The sequence below is a fragment of the Antrostomus carolinensis genome, unplaced genomic scaffold (genome assembly GCF_000700745.2).
Source record: "Antrostomus carolinensis isolate BGI_N321 unplaced genomic scaffold, ASM70074v2 scaffold919, whole genome shotgun sequence".
NCBI lineage: Eukaryota > Metazoa > Chordata > Aves > Caprimulgiformes > Caprimulgidae > Antrostomus > Antrostomus carolinensis.
In genome coordinates this window covers 54077-78542 of record NW_010337602.1, presented here as the reverse complement: position 1 = coordinate 78542, position 24466 = coordinate 54077, and the positions used below count along the sequence as shown (strand labels likewise).

At 43.0% G+C, this 24466-nt stretch overlaps 1 protein-coding gene across 1 annotated transcript in view; it reads right to left on the bottom strand.

Annotated features, from left to right (window-relative positions):
- The window catches only part of DENND2B (DENN domain containing 2B), a gene marked incomplete at both ends in the record, with an annotated part of 65888 nt that overhangs the window by 5932 nt on the left and 35490 nt on the right, over positions 1-24466 (bottom strand). The window contains 3 exons of the mRNA XM_010175208.1: positions 13403-13551; positions 16551-16691; positions 20463-20540. Coding sequence (XP_010173510.1) covers positions 13403-13551; positions 16551-16691; positions 20463-20540 — 368 coding nt within the window. The remainder of the gene's footprint in view (positions 1-13402; positions 13552-16550; positions 16692-20462; positions 20541-24466) is intronic.

The window sequence follows — 24466 nt, the reverse complement described above, 5'->3', positions numbered from 1 at the left end:
TTCCATAGGTGGAAAGATTTATAATTAGAAAGGATACACATCTTCACTTCAGTGTGAAACTTCCATATTCTGTAAGGTCAAATTCAGAGACTATAGATATAAGGGAACCCCCAGTTTAAATCTCTAAAATATGGTTCAGATCCTTCTAAAAGGGTCTCTTATTCACAAGAAGCATGTTTGGTAAATTAAAAAGAAAGCCCTACCCCGAGAAATCAAGTCCACTCCAGTTTTTCATTTCAAGATGTGCAACCCGCACATTGTGCCACTGTTCTTGTTTATGAGAAATAAGAAGTAAGGTCAGATGATTTATTTTCTCTAAGGTGTGTGAAGCACACAAAGTAAAACAACAGAATAGTCAAAGAAATTAGATTTTCAAAGTGTTTTCACTCTTTATAGCCCAGGCTAGTTTTGATAATCCAGAGCAGGTTTTGAGAGTGGGCTTTTTCACTGGGTCTGTGCAGTTTTACAGGAATGCTGTGTAATGTTCTAGCTGTCGTCCTACTGGAAAACACTTCTTATATTACCCATGTGCAAGTAATTCTATACATGGGAACAAGAACCCAAACTGTTGCATGAGCCATGCACTAACAAGGAACATAAAACACCCCATACTTCAGAGGGGCAGCGCTGCCAGAGTCGTGCACAAGCGGGAGATGCGCTGTGGTGATCCCAGGGCTCCAGCCACCCCCGTACAGCATGGGGCCAGCTGTGCCCAGGTCCCAGCGCTGCGCTGGCAGCTCCCTCCAACACACAGGCAGTGTTTGCAGGTTTCGTGGGATAAGGGAATTTTCTTACAGGCAGATATGTAAGGGTACCATCTAACCTTGCTACACAGCCAACGCCACTGAACTCATCCCAACAATTTGCACTCCGCTAAAGCAAAATTAGTGAACAATTTCTAGAAAAACACCCAGTTTGAATTGATTTCAAAACACAGGCAATCCACCACTCCTCCTTCCAGTTTGGAATTTGCCTAGGTTTTGGTACTTCCTGTGCCTTTCATTCACTAGATTAAAAAAAACCTTCAGTGTTTGACCTTCTCCCCATGAAAGTATGAATAAGACATTATATAGTCTTATTGAGGCATTCTTAATCACAAATTTCTGACATATTCATTATAAGTCTATCAATAATTATAGGAAATCAGAGACATTTTTCCTTTACAAATACACAGCTTGATAAATCTTTTCAAATATGGAAAGACAACATTATCATTAAAACTTTTATCGTGTTACAGACAAAAGATGACAATGCTTCTTTCCCACTCAAATTTGATTTCTGTTCTTTTAGGCTATTTCCTTTTCCAAATAATTTTCTCGTGATAGCACATAGAAACTTTTCCTTGTTGTGTAGTTGGCTGTGGAGACTCAAGGCTCAGACTAAGAGCTGAGGTGCAGGAATTTCAGACGTTACCATGACTCAGCTGAATGGTGGGGACTGCTTGTGAACATGGCTTAGGCCTATGTCAAAAGCAAATTAATGTGACTTAACTTTGACTTAACAAGAACATTTACTGTCCTTTAGATGGGAGGAAGTCTGCTATTAATTTCTAGGTTGGTCAACCAACGGATGACCCCAAGTCCAGGCTATATTAACATCTAATCACAGCACAATTACCATATTCTGAGAAACACACATGGTCCGCTGTTGAACAGTGAACAGACACTGCCCAGGCTGCGGGGAGCACTGCCGATGCAGATGCTGCTGCTGATGTGTCTGTTTCAGAGAACCGTGGCTTGTTGTGTACTGCAAATCACCAACTCTTATGAAATGTTAAAATCACATCCAGTTACACATACTACTCACGGAAATAGTCCACAGATACATCTGATAGTTCTCTTTATAATAGCCAAGAGTTATATTCTCTCTCACTTCCCTCTCTATCACATATGATTTCTCACAGAGCCAAGGGAGCCTCACACCCTGAGCATCTCCTAAGTCCAGGACTAAGCCTCTAGCATGGACATTTGCTGACAGGGCTCCCTTATCCTACCTTGCTACTTTCGTGCCTCTCCACAGTAATTATGGGGTTTACATCGAAGGAGGGGAGGGTGAGAATATCCCTTCCCCTTCCTCCTCCTCTCCCAAGGAACAAGTTTACTGAGGCAGGAGGGGAGGGGAGACCACCCCTTACACCGGGGCCAAGGCACACAGTGGCTCCATCACCCCAGGGCTGGTGCCAGCTCTGTGCTATGCAGATGCTATGGACCATGCACAGGACTGGGACCAATTGTTAGAATCTGGTTCCTCTGCTTCCTCAGATGGAGAAACGTAGCCAAAAATGTAAATTCATGAAGAAGTGTTTCCACTGCCTGTGTTTACTTTTCCACAACCTTTTCATGTTTCTCATTTCTCTCTGCTGATTTAATTATGTTACTCTGTCCACATTTGCTGAAATCTTTCATCTGCTGTGTTAACACACACATGCTCCAGCCCACAACTGCTCTGTGACCGAGTTACCTCCCTGACCCACATCCTCTCATCTGCTCTCTGGAGGTTGGAGTCTGGAGGCTCTGTCCTTCCCAGTTGTAATACCTCGATTTGGGTGGGTGTTATACACCCAAGTGCCTCATCACAGGCCACGGCCACACTCTTCTGTGACAGCTCCTACCCTTGTGCCATTAAGCAACACCAGATGCCTGAGACTTGCCTCCTATCACCCTTCAATGCCTCCCCAGGTACTGGATTGACTCCAGTCTCTGAGAGACAGAAGGAAAAGTATGACAATGCTGCAAGATAAAATGGTCTGAGGTTTGCAGAGTACTCTGTAAAAGGCTCTGGGAAAAGGCTACAGGGATGAGGATTCAGCCCATCTCCCCTCCAGCACACACGGACTGCAGAGGAGGGGAAGGACAAAGCAGAAAGCTTAAAAAGCATCAAGTAAAGAGAAAATAGAACTAAAAATCGTAGCAGACTGCTACAGTTGGGAGATGGAGTGCATGTAGGATTGCTGTTACTGTGCAGGCAGTAATTCAGAGCAAAGCAGAATCTTTTGTGCCAGAAACAATACACACCTCAGCTCTGAAAAAATAAAGCTTTCTCTGTTTGGATGAAAATAAATAATAGCAGAACTTTTATTCGGGTGGATAAGACTAAGTAATAGAATCAGGGACAATACATAAATGAAAACTTATCAGTATCATAAGCGACAGTCTCCATACTCCAGCTGTCTCACTGTAATCAGCTCCTGCAGCACTCAGCTAACACAGAAGGTTAGTTTTTAAAGCAAGCCTTTAAGGATCCCTGGCCTGTTGGAAGAGCTGGCTGACAATGGAGAGATGTTACCACCATCTCCCCGCTCTGCAGCATAGGGGCTCAGCTCCAGTACCCACCTTGACACCCAGGCACCCTTCTTCTGGGGCTGTGTGAACCCAGAGACCCCAGATAAATGGCTTGTGCTTCACTCCCAGGGCTGCTGGGCTGTGAGGACACGTTTCCTTAACCCAGATACCACCAACTATTTACCAAATAGGGCAGGGAGGAATAAAAGGAGAATTTGAGAAAGTCTTGATACAATGGGGCAGGACATTTCCAGTTTTCTAGCCAGTGTAAAAGTGTCAGACATGACAGCATTTCTTCCTGTGCAAAATTACTGCTGATTGTTTCTCTGTTACCACTCTAGAATGTTTAAAGGAGAAAAAAAAAAAAATCTTCAATTCCTCTCTTAACTCAAACCAAAGAAATTACATGTTCTTGCAGCTTTTTAGCAAGACGACTTACCCTGTGAACATTTCAAAATAAAACCACGTGAGTCACTGTTGGTAGAGGAAAAGAGAGCACGGCTATGGAGCCAGCCGACTGCACAGCTGCAGCCCCAGGTTTGGGGATGTGCAAGCACAGGCGCTCAGGAACAGGCACACTCGGAGGCACAGCATGAGGGCTGGAGGGGGTGGAGAGGGGGCCGTGGCAGAAGATGAGTGCAGGAAGCATATGGGATAAACTTCTCACCAGGAACAACATGCAGCAATACGTACTTTTGTGCTTGTAAACTAATCCTGAAGCAAAGCTGAAATGGAGATTTTTTGAGAAGCGAAGCTGTCATGGGTAACATCACTGCTGCTCAGGGATTAAAGGGTACCTGGGTGTGCAGGGATAAGTGTGCAATTACTGACAGTATGGGACATCTGCCTACTTGTAGAATTGCTTGCATTCGTAAGGCACTGTTTTCACATGATCAAGATTCAAAATTTAACTTGTTTTCACTGAAATTTTTAAGCTTGTGTGTCTGCCTCTGGATAATTATTTTGTTTTCCAATTTCAGGCAAAGCAAGTTTCTATCAGGAATAATTTTCAAACCAAAAAGACAAGTTTCCTCCACAACAGTTATGAGACACAGAAGATTATGATCAAAACAAACATCAGAATTTGTGCTCAGCTTATTGCTGTTTGACCCAAATTAATTCTAATACAGTGATTTATCTAGACACTGATAGAAAAATTATTTCTAATGATTACAGAGAAGCAGGAATTATAGTCAGCTCATGCCTGGCTTCACCAGTTAAAGCAAAGCATGAGGGGACAGGCAAAATACTGGTTTAGGCTTTGATTCAGCAAAGTATTTTGGCACAAGTTTCAGCCTTGTTTTACTTTAATTGTGCTGAAATACTTAGCTGAAATGAAGCCTCAAAGACTTTTTCTTTTTCCACTTCTATTTTAATCAGCTCAGCCCACAGGTACACACACAAGACACGATAGCCTCTTTTGAACCGTGCGTACCCTGACTGCTGTGGAGAGGAGTGCTGTCTAAATGGCTGTAAACTCAGACTCTCATCAGCAAGGCATGTTTCAGCTTCTGAAATTTTAATAATTTTTTACTTTTCTAGAAGCCCTTCAGGGGTAAAGCAAACTACAGAGAATCCTTCAAGCCTTTATAAAGTGGTTTGGAAGTAGAGACTGTAATTTTTGAAGCTATTAAATAATTTTAATTTCATTTAAATATAGTATTAATATATTTATTAAATTTTAATAATTTAATTTAAATTTTAATTAAATAATTGGATTTCAGCCTCCTGGATTGAGAATTCCTTGTGGCAGAATCCTTCTTGTAAAGGGCCCACCCCCATGTAGGGGTACACAGGGAGGACAACTCCCCTGCCACAGCCAAGGCATCTCTCCTCACCTGACCTTCAGATAAATCTGGACAAATCTGAATAGCTGCAGGAAGTTCAGGATGGTGTGGTTGCATATGTGACTTGAAAGAGGGTTCTGCACTTTCTGAATTTCCTGTTACTAAATCTGACCTTTCTCTAGAATAATCAATTAGATGTTTAAAATCAAAACAGTGGGTGCATATTACATGGAAAATTGAGTGAGTTTGGGCAGTAAAAGCCAAAGTAATATTTTGCATTGTGATTTTTTTTTTTTTAAAGCCAACACTTAAGTAAGAGGTAAATGAAGAGTCATGACATGAGGTCTTTAGTAGTTGGTCTAAAGTATGCAGCTAATACTGTATCTCTGATCAATACCTGACATCCTTCTTTTCAGGAAATACAGACAAATCTGTAAGGGTATATTTTAGGTTACTTGTTCTCTTGATGCCAAAGGAGATGGGCCAATAGAAAGCTCTGCTCCTAGTGTCTAAATAAAATAGGGAATTCCCTAGTGTAAATGTGATCATGACACAGAGGGGAACACGTATAATTCATGTGAGAATCATGGTGAGCCAAGTCCATTCAGGCCAACTCAAACGCAGCAGCCAGTTTTAAACATTTCATACTTAATCATTAACCACACTACAACAAATACTGCTACAGTTGATGTATGCAGCTGGGTAAAGAGCTCTCTAAAGCACAAATGACATCTCCCCTGTCTGTTACGGCCTGTAACATACATTAGTACTCAGTGTTAGCAGTGAGCTAACCACTCACTCTCAGTCCAGAAGCCAGTGTAAATCCCTCAGTCTGCACAGGAGCCTGACAAAGGAAAAATGCTATTCAGGAGCTGAATGTTTCCCAGGGTGGGTGAACGATTTGTCAAACCCAGAGCACTGCTCTTGCATGGTGCCCGTCAGTCTGTGGGGTCCATGCACTGCTTCCTCACCTGCCAAGCCAGGCTTTCCCCCCCTGGCAGCACCAGCCTGGTGCTAAAGTGAGAACTTAACTGTGCTTTTGCCAAGGGTGAAAGGCAGAGTCAAGTCATGGTGGCTCCCTTAATTTGAATGCTGACACGTTAGCTGCAAGTGACCTTTGTGATACCTCACAGACTGCAAACAAGACCTCAGCAATAACACTGGCAGGGAGAGAGGGGCACAGACTGAGGAGGAAATGCATATTTTCCACATCACATCAGCCCAACTATCAGTTACTGTCCTCTGCAGAATCTTTTTAAACTATGCTTACAACTCAAAGAGTGTAGCTATTTAACCCTCACACCCCTCAAATGATGGTTTCTTCTCTCATGAAAGCAAGCTAAACCCAAACCTTGTTTTCCAAGAAATGAATCACAAGTCAGGTTTTATCTGGTGCTTTCTACAGTGCAGTCTCAGAAAAGCCAAGCATGTAAAATTCTCATAAAGGAATCACACAATATGGCCTCACCTGTCTGGCAAAAGCAGCGCTGCAGTTCCTTATCAGTGAGGCACCAGTAACAGTTAACTTTGGGACAGACTCCAGTGACTGAAGGTGAGTCACAGAGAGCTCAGACGCTGGTTCCCCGGTGCTGCTGCTGATTCCAGGTAGGAGGGTTTTTTATGATAAACGCAGTGCTTACAACCCAGTTTCTGGACTTGTTTTCTCTGACTTTAATTCATGGTTTGCCACACTGTCATGTCAGCGAGTGCAGTTCATGAAGCAGACTTTCCCAATGGTTTGTGTCATCGTCTGTGTCCCATTTTGTGTCACATCATCTGGTCCCTCCTTACCATATTTTACAGAAAATTGAATGGGCAACATCTTCATTCATAAACTCTTCTCTGACCACATCCCCTTTAGCTTAAGGCTGCAACATCCTTTCCTGTCTTGTGCTATCTGATCCTACCAGTACGGTTGCACCAGCAGCCTCACTGTAATTACCTGAACACGTCCCCACAGCACGTTACGAGTACACCAGGCAACGTGGAGCAGAAGGGTTGCGGGTCCATCATGGCACTTGCCTGTCCTTTCGTCATTCCCCCATGACTGTTTGTTTAGAAGCATGTGGACAGAAAAGCTTTTCTGTCACTGTAAATGTCCCATCATACCAGAACAGAGAACACCACATAACTTCAGGTAATATCTTGATACACCGGGCACTGCGCTAAGATACACGCGAAGAACAAGGAACTTAAATTTTAGTATTTTCTAAGATGACAACAAAAGTGAAATTTATCTCACCTTTTTTTTTTTTTTTCCGGAGGTTTTTGAGACAGGGGAAAGTGAAGGAAATCTTTATTACTGGCCAAAGCTCACTGTCTGTTTACTGAGCACACTTTCTCTCTTTGTCCTAACACACACATTTTTACTTTTTAACCTGCAGGTTGGCAGATTTTACAAGTTTTACGATATGGCAAAATACTGGAAAGGAACATTCCCAGGCAGCAGGTGAGCCTGGTCAGGACTATCATTGCCATGGTTAGTTTGTAATAATTATATCCTACCTTTGTTAATTAAAAATAAACAATAAGGAAATAGGGAATAAGCTTTCACTTTAGTAATCTGCCCAAAAGTTTAGCTTGCTAGAGGGCTGAGGTACAATAGTTTACTCTGACTACTAAAACCTTGACATTTATCTCCAATTCAAATCTGTGTGTTTTAACTTGAGCTACAAGATCATGCCATGATTTTGTCTGCTGGATTAGAGGATCCCTAATGCTGTTTTTCCAGGTAGGCACTGAGGGACTGAGACCAGGCTGCCTCTCAACTGCTAACAGCGCAGCTTTCTAGCATGGCCTCACAACTCCTAAACAACAGTTCAAATATGAGGACAAGCGTCAATGCTCCCCAAACATCCTGGGCGTTACAAGGACAGCCCTAAGCTGTGTCCTCCGTGAGATTAGGGAAATGTCGTCGTTTGTTCTGAAAGCCTTTGCCCTTGTATACAAGTACACTCTGCTCCCCTTTTGCTCCACAAAGTTAACAGAGACATGCCTGTGGGATGACTTCCCCCAGTATTTACATACTTGTGCTTCTGTCCTGTATTACTCAGTGTTTCTGTCTGGAGCCCATAACCTTTGGTCAGGTCTGGGATCTGCCTGGACTTTCTACACTTGTGCCGGAAGACAGATTCCTCCTGGCAGTCCAAAATACTACTTTGGGGAGAGGCAAGGAGGTTTTTATCTTTAACAGGATAAAGTCTTCCCACCTCATAGGTGCCTAGCTTCTCCTTGCAACAGCACCTCTTGACTTCATGGGGTGAGCACTGCAGAGGAGGGTTTCAGGGGGCTGCAGCATACCAGGTGACAGACTGCTGGTCTGTGTTGGGCCAGGGGACCTGTGCTGGTGGGAGAGGGGCAGAGAAACATGGAGGGGGAAAAAAACGCTCCTTGGGAAGACAAAGTAGTCTGTGGTCATGCCTAAGGGAGGAAGACAGTAATGTGCAGGAGATTTAACAGCACTAAAGTTCACTGTCATCCAACATTTCCTCAGCCTCATTCCCACAGATCTCCTGTGCACATAGGTAAAACCTTGTGGGTTTATTCACAAATTTACTGTATCTCATGAATGTAAATTCAGTTGGCTCACACCTAAGGATGGTGCATGACAGACCCCTTTCAGTGGCAACACGACCTTGAAGTGTGACCTTCCCAATGCTCCTGCCCAGCCCCAGCCCCAGCCCCAGCCCCCTGCTCTGCCCCTCTCCCAGCACAGAAGCTCCTGGTCTGACCCGGCCAAGGGACCCGTCTGGCTTGAAGAAACTCTGAAAAAATGAGCAATTCCTACTGTGTCTGGGCCAGCACAGCCTCCTGAGTGAGGGAGAGTGTGGCACAGGGCAGAAGCAAACAAGGAGGGCAAGAGAGGGGACTTCCTGAGCCGGCACTGTCGCTTAGAGAAATGCCTAGCTCACCTTTTCTTTGGTGTACATTTCCAAGTTCACCTATCTGGTTTTAGGAGCATAAAACCCATTGCTGTCAACAGAGATTTTTTTCCTTGAGGCCCATGCTCCTGCTTCACTGAGAAGTAGCTGAAATATCTCTCATAAAAACAAAATTTACAGCAATGAGAAGTTATTTGGCCTTTTACAATAGCAAGGACTCTATATTAGCCTTTCACAGCCCCTAAAGCTTCAGGAAGGCCACTGAAAGGAATATTCTTGGATTTAGATCCACAGCAAAAGACAAGCCTCATCCAAACACTCCCACTGACTCTGGCTGCCATTGGACTGGACTCAGAAGTAAAATGTAAGCAAAATATGCTCAGAGTCCTTCACAATACAGTGGATTACAGCAAGAGTGGTTTTTAGTTATTAAAAATGGGGTTATAACAAAGGGACTTGGAGGTGGCCAAGGCCTTCCTTTCCCCCTCTCCAAACATTCAGGGGAAAAGGCAAAGAGACTGTTCTCACAAGCATGGATACATTACCCCCTCAGCAAACACGTCCACAAATTTGTTTCCCCAGCATAAAACTAAAACAAGCAGAGAAATACTTTTCTTCCAGTGTTTTCTTTCTATTTATTTTCTGTTGCTACCTTTGTGCCTGCAGCAACACGAACGTTCCCTGAGCCCCAGAACCCACTGATTCTGCATCTGCTGCCTAGGCTTTGAAACTGCGCTACAGCAGCTCTCCCTTTGCAGCTGGTAGCGTTGTGGGGTTGTTTTGGATTTGGGGTGAGCAGGCAGAATGCCAGGGACATAAAGAGGGGCTCCCAGCTGGAACAGGGATTGAACTGAGATGAGACATAGCACCTCAGTTGTGCTTTCAGCAGATGTTTAAGGAACAGGAGCTTTAAGTTACTTCTTTATGAGTTATTATTCCAAGTTTCTCTATTGTTACCTTTATTTCTCTGTTGTCTTCTTAACTGTCCATGGAAAGCAAAATACTGAAAGGTTGCTGGCGGATTCAAATTAATTTCTGAAGGTGAGCAAATAGCCACAGGGATTTATTCACCCAATTTCAAGCAGAAAAAAATATATAAACAAGTTACTGGGGTAAAAAACTCCCAAACCTAACTGCACATAACTAACCAAGGCAAGCTCATAGTCCCGTCCTTCAGAACTGTACTATTGTTTCCTCATTGCTGGTAGCACCACTTTCTGTGCTGAAAAACGGCAGCCTCTTCTGTGTAAAGGTCAAGGACTATAAATTTTCACATTCTGGGCACTATAAGAACCATAAATAACAATTTATTGAATGGATCTCACTTCACTAGGTATGACTCTCCCAAACTTGTATAATGTGTGAAATAGTTTATTGCTTGGAGACCTGTTAAACAGGCACCACAAAAGCCCATTGCAACTCATTGTTTGAAGCCTAAATCTCAACATCTAAGCTATTTTTTGGGTACACGAAGAAATCAAACCCTTGTAAAATGTTTTTAATTTCCTGCTGTCATTTTTTGGACCCACAGACTGGACCTGTAAGATATTTCACTTTTTTTTTTTCCTCCACATTTACTGGTAAACTCCTTTGGTTTCAGCTGTGATGCCCATAAACAAAATTCATGTCCAACAAGGCAAAGGTTCCAAGGCAGACAGTTACTCGCTCATAGCCAGAGTGTTTTATTTTATACTTCATCCCCATTAAAACCTCAGTAAGTATTGAATTTAAATCCACTGTCACTTTCTCCAGGCCTTTGTCAAAGGACTCACTATTAGCTTCTATTTCACAGTGCCTCCTAGATCCCCATGCTGAGAGGGGCCACACTGCATCAAGTAGAGCTGCCTACACACACAGAACAAGAAGCAGGCTCTGTCCTGGGGCGTTTAGGATCCCAGACAGACCAGACAAAAGATAAGAAAGAGGAGATATGTTTCCAGCATGTGTCACACAGCAGGTCAGAGGCTTCAGAAGAAGAGCTCAGGATTCAGAAGCTTTAGTCTAGGGCCTTATCTACCACATCAGATTTTGTCATACTCTTTTTAAACAAAACAAAGTACATGTATATAACAAAGGGTACATGCAGATACAAAAAAGTATGTGTACATAAACCTTTTCATAAGAAAGGTTCTGTCCCTTCTTACAGGAGCAACCACAAAACCTCATAAGCCTCTTGGATCCATCTAAATCCCCTCCCTTCCCAATGTACCTGCTAGTGGCCCCTCACCTGATGGTTCACTCTCACAGCAGAAACAACAGTTCACTGGAGAACTGTTTTTGCAGGAGAGCGCAATGTTTGGATGTGTGTTTACCAAAAGGCATCTTTATCATTTCAGGTTCCTGTTGGTCCTGGTGCTTTATATCTGTGTGCCAAAAGGAAGAGCAGCAGCATTTTGTCTGTAAGCAGGACACTCTGCTCTGGGTCCTGTAGGACTAAGCAGCTATCAGGAGAAAAGTAATTTCACAGGCAAGCCTAAGCTTTTAGCTTCCAGTCAGGCTTGCAATGTGTATAAAACCCTGGTTGCCTGATGAAGTACTGGGTTACCATGAACCCTCAGCATCAGCAACATGACTGTTTTCCAAGCCAAGCTGCCCTAAGCCTGTCAAAGTAGGTTTAATGGTTGCTTCTTTTCTCTGAACAGTGCCCAAAAGCATTATAAGGCATTGGCTAGGCCAGCTGTCCCAGAGAAACACTCCAGGGAATGGCTGCTTTCTGTCCCAGCCCTCATGGCTTTAGATGTCTCCTGCAGCAAGCCATCCCCACAGTACTGTGCCCACAGTCCACAGAGGACTGGGGTACTTTGCCAAACCAGGACAACATTACAAAGGAGTGACTGGGAACTCTGAAGCAGAGCAACAGTTGGCGGCAGCACAGCCCTCATTTTCTCTGTACCATTTCTGTGACATTCCACTCAAATCAGTGTGCCATTTGAAGGAACACAGACCTCTCTCATTCTGAGTTACAGTCAGACTTGTGGATGCCGATAATTCTGCTAAATGCACAGTAAAATAGAAAGGGGCATGCTGTAGAAAAAGCCAGAATGAACACACCAGCAGTATTTTCAAAAGCCACTTGCCCCAATATTCATGGTATGACTCACATGCCTACTAAAGTATCACAGAAACCCTGGACTTGCTACACAGTTCTCATCAGGAGTTTATGTGAAATTAAGTCACCCCAAATGGTCATTCAAACTAAGGGTTACTGACAAGGGAATGGATGAAATAAAATGTTCCTGTTGTGCTAGACAACAAAAAAGACTGCTAAGGAAGTAACTTTATAACCTGAGAAGGGTCTGCAGCTTTAAGAAATTCTCCCTTAAAGGTTGTAAAGCTTTTACTATGCAAAGTATTTTTGCTATTATATACACTGGCGGCCACTAAGTACAGCTATTATTTCTGGCGGTCATTCAGAGAAGGTTGGGACTGATAAAGTGTTTAACAGAGTTTGTTTGGGTAGATCCATCTGTGTTTTTAACCACCCATACAGTTTTTTGTGTCCTTTTAAAAGACACTGCATGTTCCTGAGTCTAATAAATTATGACCTTTATTTTTATTTGCCATCTTTTATTATTTATCATGCCACAGCAAAGAACATCTTTACAATGTCCACACTTTGCTATATGGATTACACTAACATCTAAAAAAGGGATGATTCTTTGCTGTAGGGCAGGAGTGGAGTCTACACAGAGCTCCTGTTTCCTTGGTAAAGACCATGTGGAGTTGTGACCTGTTGCTCTCACTCCTTACGCTTTGGGGTGAGTTCATGCCTCAGAGGAGCCAAGGAGGGGAGGTTGCAAACAAAGAGCAGGGAAGTAAGAGGTATGTTGAAAGGAAGTAACAAGGAGCCCAAGGTGAAGCTTTGGAAGGGAAATGTTTTCAGGTCATGAGAGCACCAGGAAAAATATCCTAACTAGTTGGGATGGACTGTAACAGCATTATTAACACTCCCACTGGGTGGGTTTGGTAGTGCAGGATTTGAAACCTAACCCCATTACAAACTCTCTGTACTGCCTGGAGCAAACCTGGTGAACCCCCAGCACTCCAGTTCCCTACCTGGCTGCACTGCATGGCCCAAGGTGAAACACCTCACAGGTGAGCTCTGGTAGTGTTTATGAATACTCTGTTCCAAAACCTGAAATGAAATATTGCTAGGACTATATCACTTCAAAATCCTGTGCAAACATTTGCTGACTATAAAGCAGGTGAGTATTGGCATTGCCATTTTACAGACAAGGAAGTAAAAAAGAACAAGTGGCTTGTAGCTGATGACCGCTGGCGAATGCGTGCCCCACCTGATACAAATAACTTCCATTGATATAAAAATGATTTAAATCCTTCAGTGAGGGGATCCTCACATCTGACAGCCATTCTGGACATTTCATAAAGCTTTTTGTATCCAGAGATAGTACTGCCCTGAACAATATATGGTTCAGCTCCCTTTGCCACTTACCTGAGCTTATCTGCTACAAATATCACACGCCGCTCCAAGAGGAGAGAAGCAAAGATCCTGATGATCTGACGGACACTGAGGCACTTGAAAAGGCATTCAAAGTCCACATGTTCCAGGCGTGAGTCCATCGGCCGCCGCAGCTCAATGACCTGAACACATCCAACAAACATCAGTGAGCATCACTGGTCAGGGCTGAAGCACTGGGGTGCTCAGCACCCCAGCCTGGGCCCTCCAGCACCGCTCCATGCTTTCCTGTTGAGGGGACACAGAGAATGACCCCCATCCTCTTTTGCAAACTGAGGCTGGAGGCACAGCATTCCAGAGAAATGGTGTATTACACAATTCACTATCAAGTTATTCTTCTTCCCAGAATACAGTTCTGTGCATTAAATCTGCTGTCATTTCCGAAGGAAGCATAATTCTGCCTTCTAAACACCCTGTCAGAGATGTAAAGCTTGGCTGAGTAAACAGTATGAAGCAAGTAACAAACTGGAAATGCTGAAGCCAGAAGCTTACAGGGTTAAAACAGCCATAATGACAAGGTTAATTTGGTTATAAACTTGGCTAGCAATTCAAATTCAAATCTATATAGGAGCCAGGGACTGAAATTAAAGGCCAGGCAAAATTTAAACCCATTTTACTTATTTTTCACTCTTCTGTGATGCATAATTCACTACATAATGTTTAAAACCTTTTTTTTTTTTTTTGTCATAAAGGTATGTATACATATATATACTTAACTGGGGAGTCAGGAAAAGGTCTTAGATGGTGACTTGTGACATCCCTTTAAAGTCTAATTTTCATACTTCATCCATGACCTCAGGCCCTCTCCTTCCTTTTCTGAAATGCCTTTTGCTTGATTCCTTTATTATATCTTCCTTTTACTCTGCAATTGACATGCTCAGATGTGGAACTTGGAGGCAAAGGACAGAAAAAAGAAGAGGCAAAAAAAAACATGAAGAAGAGAGTAACAGAGGAAGAAAAATACAAAGTGCAAGACAGCAAATGATGAGCTACTGAGGAATTTGAGGAAACAGAAGGGAAAGGGGAAAAGTTGGCCAACTAGAAGCTGTGTTGAAATCTCTGAAGACATAATAACAGGAACATATATACATCTCCTTCTTTCCATATGTCCAAAAATCACTGTCACTTTATTGCTTTAGATCACTTTTATGTTTTTATGCACATGACACCACATTCCATGAGCATACTGTATTGGGTTTAAACTTGAGTAGCCCTTACAAAATTCCTCACAAACACACTGTTTTAAGGATACGATCAGCAGTAAGACCACAGGATACTGGAAACAAAACCAGTTCATACCAGTTTAGTTGTAATATTGTTTGTGATTGGTAACACAGGACTGTAAAAAGAAAGTCACTGTTAGAACAGTATTTCTGTACACACCTGATTTTTTAAAGCCTGAAATTCAGAAATATTATGGTGCTAGATTATTATATACCCATCACTCAGCTGTTGCCTATAAAAGCAGTAAGAATCAAATTGTGGAGCGATGGTGTACCATGACTACCTCCTTGAGAAATGCTGCCTGCCTACACCTTCCTTATAGTCAGTAAAGGTGCCCACTTCCATTCCTTGGCATGGGGATTGCAAGCTCAAATCATGTTTATGTGCCAAATCATAAGGAACTGGTTTTACTGCAAAGCTTACAATGCTAAAATCTTGCTGCAGGGTAGGATGCAATGCAAGTTACAGCAACTTTTACAAATGCCATGGATGTTTTCTGTTGCCTGGCAAAGCCTTCTTCTTCAGTCTGCTCATCACAAAGCAATATACTGTCTACTTCCCAATTAATCATCATCTTTGTTTAGGCCAGAGGAGCCACAATGGAAGGACAAGATTCTGTTCCTAATTAAGCCAGTGCATTCCATTTAAATAACGAGTTTGTACTAGCATAGCAGAGAGCAAAGCTCAGCCAGAAGAGGATTGTTTGTTTGTTTGTAATTATCTCAATGTTTTTCTCTGGGAGAGTTCAGAAGCTTGAGCAGAGTATAGAGAAGTTGCAGATCCATGGTTCCCAGATATAGTCACATCAAAAAAGCATCATCAGATCTTACCAATCAGCCTTTCAGTTTTCCTTTTTTCTCCAGATGAAAATGCTTATAACTTAAACATGCCTTGTAAGTCACTTATACAAGGGAACCCTTTACAATTCATACCAATTGACATTACAGGCCCACTCCACTGAAGTCAGTGGCATTACACTTGGAGAAAATATTATTCAATGTAAAAATAGGAATAGCACTGTAAAACTAACCCTAAGGAGTGTAAAATAACCCTAGAGGGGAATTTTTTTCCTGCCTTAACTAACTGAGCCCAATTCTATTCCTATCTGCAGTAATGTATTTCCTCTATATGCTTGCCCATCTGAGTAGAGCCACTTACATAAGGACATGCAGAGAGCAGGATTTGACATAGTGAATGGCTAGCAAGCCCCAAGTTATAAAAAACTTTTTAAGCAAGACATCAATATTGCCATTTTCCAGTAAGGCCTACTTGCATTGTGTAATGCTAGGCTCCTAGCTACTTGAGTCAGCAATAAAAGGAAAGGAAATCTGTTTTATGTGCATGCACACATGCACAAAAACTTTTATATGACATGCTTTTCCAAATATAGACTATTTCTTTGAGGGCTAGTTGAAGGGTATTTATTGCCAAAAAGAGCCATGTAAATGCTGCTGGTCACTCCTCCTACCAAGGCCAGGACCAGCAGTAATGAGGTTTGTAACGATAACCAGCTGCTGAACTGTTGAAGCACAGTCCGTATGGGAAACTTACACTTGCTTGTTATCACTGTGATGAAGCCCAGAAACACTGTACTTCCGCTAAGTGCACTGGGCCAGGCACACGAGGACATTTGTGTTGTTTGTGGGTTTTTTCTTAAACATAACATGTTAATAAATGTAGAATAACAAATACATAACAATAAATTGGTTTATAATCATAAATGGGAACTAGTATTAGAATGTCAACACTGGTGCAGTTCCTGCACTGCTCATTTTGAGGGTGTGCCACCTTACATGCCTCGCAGTAGCCGTTATGTCACCTCCTGGTTTTGTTTTCCTGTTTGATAATAGACTGGTGAAAGGGGAGGTTTTGACTTTTAATGTTTTCAGTTGCTTTTTACCTCATTTCCAGCTCCAGGCAGAAAAGTTTTGACTTTGATTGTCTTTCCAGGTGCAGGAAAAGGAGATTCCATCAGGCTCCTCATAAATGGATAAACCAAGGCAGCAGATATTCCCCTTCTCCTTTCAACCTCATCCAGGATCTGATCCATTAGTAAGACATAAAAGAGAAAGAGACAGAACATGTCAGCACCACATACACCTTTGAAGCATCTTTTGACCCACATATGCCTAAACACATGGCAGATCCAAGTTTAATTCTCCTCTGCCATTTCACAACCATTAAAGCCACAGGATTCAATCACACTCTGAAAATGATATGTTTCCCAGTTACAAAATGGACCCTGCTTGTGAATGCAATTAACACAAAGACAAGGAAGAAATAACAAAACTGGAAAGGAGAAAGAAGACTCAGCATGGCAGAAGGGATCTATATAGTTGGGATTTTGCCCGAACAACAGGGTGAGCTGAAGGAGAGAAAGATCAAGACAAATCCCATGATCACAGGCCAGGTCAGTGTCAGGTCTCAGTGGTACATCTTGAAATTTGTATTAAGGAGAAACACTTTCTTCTATCTTGGGCACCTCTTCCATTTCAACTAAGAGGGCAGGAAAAAAAACTGACCAGCAGGAAAAGCAACCCTGTCACACTGTGATACCAGCAGAGCTCCACCAGGAAAGAGCTCCTGGAAGAGTCCTGGCTGTGACGGCAGCAGTCACCTCACAGTCTGTGCTGAGCTGGAGCCAGCTGTGAGCAGCCTCATGAAGCATGCCCAGCTGTTTACACTGGGTGCTGGCATTAAGGTCATTTCTGTTTGACGTGACACAGAGCAGGCAATCTAGTTCTGAAAAGAGCAGATGGAACTTCTTACAGATAGAGAAGACTATTATTTTCTTCTCTCTTTGGTCACATGGGCCAACATAAATTAGATCACAGTTAAGTTTTCCCACATTAGACAGACCATATAGATGATAAACCTAAAGAAGATGAGAAAGCAAGCTTCAAAGCAGTTAGTGGTTTGACCTGAAATGGTGATCTTTTAACCACCACTCAAGAGCAAAAGGCCATTCAAGAATTAGTGTGTCTGAGCCAGGCATTTTCCCTTGTTTCTCTTGGAAATGCTTTTCACTGAAACAGAACATTGAAAGATACTTAAGCACAAGCTGGTGACGTAACAACAATAGCTAGTGACACAACATGCCAACAGGGGCATTCACCGGTGCACAGTTTCCCCTTCCTCTTTGCAGCACAGTAAAGCAAAGCTGCCCCTGTTCACATAGCTTGCATTCCAGTCGGTGGAAGTGGCTGGTAACCATAAAGGAAGATACAGGTTTCATTCTTGATGTAATTTGCAGCACAACAGCTGTCCTCACCAGCTGCCCTAATGGGAAGTAGTAGTGATAATATCTAATCTAAACCTGCCCTCTTTCAGTTTAAACCCATTTCCCCTTGTTCTGTCATTAACTGCCCTTATAAAAAGTCCTTCGCCAGCTTTCTTGTAGGCCCCCTTCAGCATCTCCCCAGAGCCTTCTCTTCTCCAGGCTGAACAGCCCCAAGTCTCTCAGCCTGTCCTCACAGCAGAGCTGCTCCAGCCCTCAGATCATTCTCGTGGCCTCCTCTGGACTCATTCTAACAGGTCCATGTCTTTCTTGTGTTGGGGGCTCCAGAACTGGACACAGCACTGCAGGTGGGGCCTTACAAGAACAGAATAGAGGGAGAGAACCCCCTCCCTTGACCTGCTGGCCACACTTCTCTTGATGCAGCCCAGGACACGGTTATTGGCCTCTGGGCTGCAAGCCCTCATTGCTGCCTCATGTTGAGCTTCTCATCTACCACCACACCCAAGTCCTTCTTTTTGGAGCTGGCCTCAAGTCACTCATCGCCCAGCCTGTATTTGTGCTTAGGATTGTCCCAACCCAGGTGCAGGACCTTGCATTTGGCCTTGTTGAACTTCATGAGGTTAGCACCAGCCCACATCTCAAGCCTGTCAAGGTCCCTCTGGGTGGCATCCCGTCCCTCCAGCGTGTCAACCGCACCACACAGCTTGGTGTTGTCGGCAAACTTGCTGAGGGTGCACACAATCCCACTGTCCATGTCCCTGACAAAGATGTTGAAGAGCACCGGTCCCAGTACTGACCCTTGAGGGACACCAATGCCTGCCACAATGCCTCTGGGAACAGCCCCTGCTGAAGCTGGTGGAATTGCACTCTCCCATCAACCTCGGGTTCACTTTGGCTGGATGATCAGACACTTTTTTTCAAGTTCCAGATTGAACTGGAAAAGCAGATTATTTGCAATTTTGGTATGACCTTCCTTGTCTTCTGCAGACTTTACACGTCAGCTGCAGTTACTCTTGGCTGTAAGGAGGATACTTAAATTTTCTCTTTTTTTATTTTTTGCCTTTTTTCCCCCCTCTCCAAAGTTTTCCTTTGAAAATTAGGGCACTATCAAAATTGGATAAAAACATAAAAGCAAACAAAGAGCCTCAGGACATGTCTCCATACCACAAGTTTGGTGAGCTGTGTTATCCTCCCAGAACAATGCATTCCGTTTTACTCACAGATATCTGTGTTTAGATACATATTATGTCTAAGAGACACTGTTATAAAGCCTTGAATTCAGAGCTTTATGAAAGACATCAAAAGCAGAATTGCAATTAACTATTGCAACCCAATTGTTTTTCTTCACACAAGATTTCTGTTAAAGTTTTATCTAGAAAAGCTTGAAACCTGCTGTAAAAATAATATTCTGTATGATTATTAGATAATATGAACAACATAAGTGCTATGATTTCTATTCACTTCAATGATTTACATGTTCTTTTCCACTTGATTCCTATACAAATGAACAAGAAAATCTGTGTAAGTTCTGTGAGATTTCCCATATCTGAAGTGAAAATCTCTGGGAAATTTAAACATCTCTATGAACACTGTATCAAAACTGGGAAAGGGGAAGGCAGCCATTTGACATTAGATATCATAGAATCATAGAATGGTTTGGGTTGGAAGGGACCTTAAAGATCATCTAGTTCCAACCCCCCTGCCATGAGCAGGGACACCTTACACTAGATCAGGTTACTATATATCATTGTTCTCCATAAATCACCAGCAAATCCTATATGATACTGAGGTGCTCCCTGGATTTTGCAGGACATGCTCTCAGAAGACTAGGAGGCCCAAAACTGGCAGCTAGAGAGATACTTCAAAGGTTAATCAATCAGAAATGTTATTAATAGTTAATTTTAATAATCTTTTGTCTTACAAAAGAAGAATGCTTGTGGCTGTGGAGCTGACTGGCAGTTAACTGTTTCTATGGCTGTTCAATTCCCCAGGTTAGCTGCAATGCCCTGCTTATTGTCTCGAAACTCTTGTCTCAAGAAATGTGTTACCTATGTAAACCGCATCAGCATATGATGCAACTTTGGATTCATTAATGTAGGGGCCAATTAAAAGATTATCCATGCTTTCCTAGCCTCCTAGGATTAAAAAAAAAAAAAACCAATGTCAACAGAGTTAAGCATATAGAATTCACTTATCAAATAATCTTTTTTCTTAACCTCATCATTCCACAGGGTATTGGAGTAGAAGTGGTCCTGGCCCATCATTCAAATTGTGGATGCCAAGAATTACAGCTCAGCACAGAACCGCTTTAGAAAACAATGGAAAAAACTTCAGTCAGCCAGATCATACAGACACCCAGATGTTTTTTGAATCAAGTTCTGCCTCAGTCACAGAAGTAATAAGACATTCTTTGATGAACCCAATAATAGGGATGGAATATCCAAAACAGCAACTGTAAAATATAGTTATCTCCCATCAAAGGAAGAAATTCTTCTCGCCTGTTCATCGCTGTGGATGTGTCTCAGTAAACAATCAAATTAAAAAGCAATATGGAAAAAAAAATAATCTTCTTACCTTGGAAAATAAGTCAAAGCACCCCAGCCGGCTGATGACACAATAAACTTCAGGTAGGCGTGGGCCTTTTCCACTCGGCTGATAACAGTAAAAAGGAGATTGAAATTACATATTAATTTGGAGTCATAAGGAAATACACTTCTCTGATCACACAGTTGGCAATCATGTGACATCTTTCATTATCCATTTCTCCATCAAAACAGCTACTCCTGGAAAAGCATCGTATTTCTTCCATAAGACAGGAAACTAAAAAGCATAAATAGTGCTTATCCACTTTGGAAATCACAGTGCATTGGAGCTGTATTCCAATATCGCTCCAGCTTGCAGCTCCAGCTTGCAGCTTAAAGCACATTTAACTACAGCTGTAACTCATGCCTGTGCTACCACTGTCCTCTGCTCCTGCTGCGGCACGAGGAGTGGGGCCAAGTGCTGGGAGATGAGAACTACAATCCTAAGGGAGGTTATGGTGGCTTTAGTGCCCCACTCACTCCATGATGTTCAAAGAGAGCTCAACTTACAGAAAGTGAGCTCATTGACCTAAACAAAGTGAAGCTGCATGAGCTAAATCATTAACTTCCTCAGATTAATGCATGATAAACATGAAACTCTTAACTTAAACAGTGGCAAGTATGAATCAATGATGCACATCTCCCCCGTGCCCCCAAAAAAACCCTATCAAGACTGTCCTCTATAACCATCCCACTGAAGGTATTTCCTAGAAAATCAAGAGATTTAAATTGGCATGACTGACGTGTATTCCCTCAGCAGACTGCGCTCTGCAACCCTGCCTACACCACTGCAGGGAAAAGCCCATCAGCACTGTCTGTGAAAGAAGGGCACAACTGCTTGCTGGATTCATCTTATTTACTGGAAAAAAGTAGAATTAGGCAAATACTTAGCACTTTAGAAAAACCATCCTCACTGGCAAGAGCAGAGGGCTGGTCTGCCTGCATCCTCCATGCATACAATGCACACAGATGGCAGTGACATCCATGCACAGCAGCTTCCCACTGTATTTTTAACACGCTGCAATGCACCATTCCAGTTTTATGCAGTTGCAACTGATTTTCACCAGATCAGCAGGAACACACTTCGTAGGGGCTGTTATTTTAACACAGCAGCTTGTTGACTTCAGATGCACTAACTCGTAGTCCCAAGATACAACACAGTGAAGCCCTGACGCTGCCTTGTCCAGGAGCTATGTCCATCATAGCACAAAGTGATTGCAGATACACTTGCAAACCCCACTACCCTGGCAGCAAGAAGCTGGAAGCTGGGTCTGAGACACCAGGCGAGGCTGCTGACTTCCTTGTGTCTTGTGGAGACAGCTGTGCTTGTGCTGCATGGAGTGAAAAGTGGCTGCAAAAGAATTGCTTGGCACCACTTAGCCTCTTTGAGCAGCTGTCCATTATTGATCTGCAGCAGTAACAGAATCATCTCCATCAGTAAGAACTCTGTGATAAAGGAGCTCAGTCACTGTTTCCATCAGCTTCTGCCCACTTGTACATTTAGCCAAAGTGGCTGATCATCTCCTCTTTGTCCACATAGGCAGCCAGTAGATTTTTATCTTTGTCTCATTAGACTCTGCTGATAGTGATTAACTTCCCCATGGTGTGTTTGACTTTTACATGCCACACAGATGTCAGTCAAGAGAAACCGAGGGGTAGCTGTGCTTTTTAAATCTGAATATTGCAATCTAGACTTGGACAGTCAGCAGGTGCCTGCCTGTTATAATAAAGACCACAAAAAAATACCAAAGCTAAGTGAATACAGATGAGTCTATTTCTGGATCCAAACCTGCTCACTACACGTCACATCTCTGAAAAAGCAGAGCCCTTTTTTGTCCATATTAGGTATAAAACCCTTTCGAAAGGCACTGAGTGATTATATCAAGCATGTGGGATTTTGGTTAAAATCATTGTGTCAAATCTTTTGAAGCCATGCCAGGAGCCTTGGATAGCTCCCAACCAAGAGCTGTCTCACTGATTGCCAGTAAAAACATCACATTCCTGGGTCATCTATAAGACCAGCAACAATAACTGCTTAGCACTTATTCAAAGATTCTCCCTTACGAAATATCATTGCTTTCAAATGTCTTAAAGGCTACACGTCTCTGAGAGCTGGGACTCTTCCTTCCTTGCACTCATCATATAGGCCATCCTTTTCTGTTACTGTGGAGACTCTTTCTTGCAAACAGCACAGCCTCCCAGATGCAAACAAATCTTCTGTAAGAGGCAGCAAGCAAAAGCTTCAGGCAGAGCCACTCTGAGGGGCAGGACTTCCCAAATTTCTAACACTGGCAGCTCTTCACATAACCTCCTCTCAGCCATTAGTTTACACCTCAAAGACGGATCTAAAACACCTGCTCATTGTGCTCTAGTTTGCTGCTTTCCCGTAAAAACATCGTATGGGACATGGCACTCCTCTCTTCTTTGCCTGGACTCATCTCTCTTCACCAGGGGAGACTTGGACACTGGGTCCAGCTAACAGTACTGGTTTAACCTCCTCTCTTCCCATTTTGCTTCCAAGTTGCAGGCTGTGCTCTACAAGGTAGCTACTAAGCCTTGTACTCCAAGGCTCACTCTTCCACATGATGAATAAGTCCAGTTCAGGGAAGCTGTATGGTAAAGGAGCACAGCTGAGAGGCATTTGAGTGACTCTGCCTTGATGCACTGCATTCCTCCTGGAAGAAGAGGGGTGAAGGGGATGATGTTTTGGTTTTGATTTGTTTTCAGTTTGTTTTCATGGAGCCCAGGATATTTTAAGCCTTAGTCCAGTTTCACGAATGAAAATGTTAAAGAGTTTTGTTGATAACGAGACAGTTTCCCAAGAGGTTGAATGTAAACTGACAAGAACTTGGCTATGAGATGGAGGAGCCGAGATTTGCATCAGGGCTGGTCCGCAAGTGGCTCAGGACAGTCTTTTTTATAGTGAGTTTAATCTGCAGTTTACTGACTAAAGTCCACTCCAAAACGTGCTTTGGCAGGAGAAATGGGAGGCTTTGGCTCCAAAAAATAAGCCTTTCAAATCACACCTCCTTGCCCATGTGCTCGAAATCTAAGGGAGCCTTCAGAGATCTCCTCCCAATCCGGCATAGCACTGAGAGTCTCTCACACACTGCACACACCTGCTTTCAGAGCAAGACAAGCTGTCCCTGCAGTGTGCATACTCACCAGCCACTCAGACACATCACTCAGTGGTTTGGGTCTTTTAAGATACTGGGGAGGCTGTGGGATGTCAGGAAAGCTCCTCGTTCCACAGCCCTAGAAATAACTGGGGATTGCTACTCCTAGCATGTTGACATCAGAGGAACCAAAACAACGGGGACCAAGCACAACATTTTTCCTCCTCCCAGCTTCTCCCATCTACCTGAAGTACACTGTGTGGAGAGGAAAGGCAGCAAAAATAGACCTACCAAACAGCAAGAAAGAGAAACAGGCACCATAGTCCTACCTGCCATCTCAAAGGAGCAACAGTGCAGCAAGAAACAGACTAGTGTCAACCTGAAGACTCCAAAAGGGCTGTGCTCCTTCCTCCCCAAAATGGGACAGGACATCTCACCTAAGATCTTCCAAATAATTCCCCAGAGAGCTTTATTAGGAAAACCAGAGGAAGCAGTAAGGGCTGCCCCGAGGCCAGGTAACAAAGGATCATCACAAACACACAGCAGCAGCTGAGCTGTCTGAAGGAAGCAGCCTTTGCAAAGCACATGCATTAGCTCTGTGTAAGCTTCTAACACCGTGGGCTCCCTTTGAGACCAGAACTGTAGATGCTTCAGCTGCAATTAGCTGTAATTAAAGCAACAATAATATAACAGAGATAGTACATTAAAATGTTTAAATGACAATGCAAATACCATTTTCACACACACATTATGTAATGTTTACTCCCTTTTGCAGGACAGTGAAAAGGACACTTTTAATGCTACGTGGCTCTAGGACTGTCTTGATCTTGGAGCAATGAAAGATGCAGATACGATCCAAATCTCTAACAGGGAATCATGG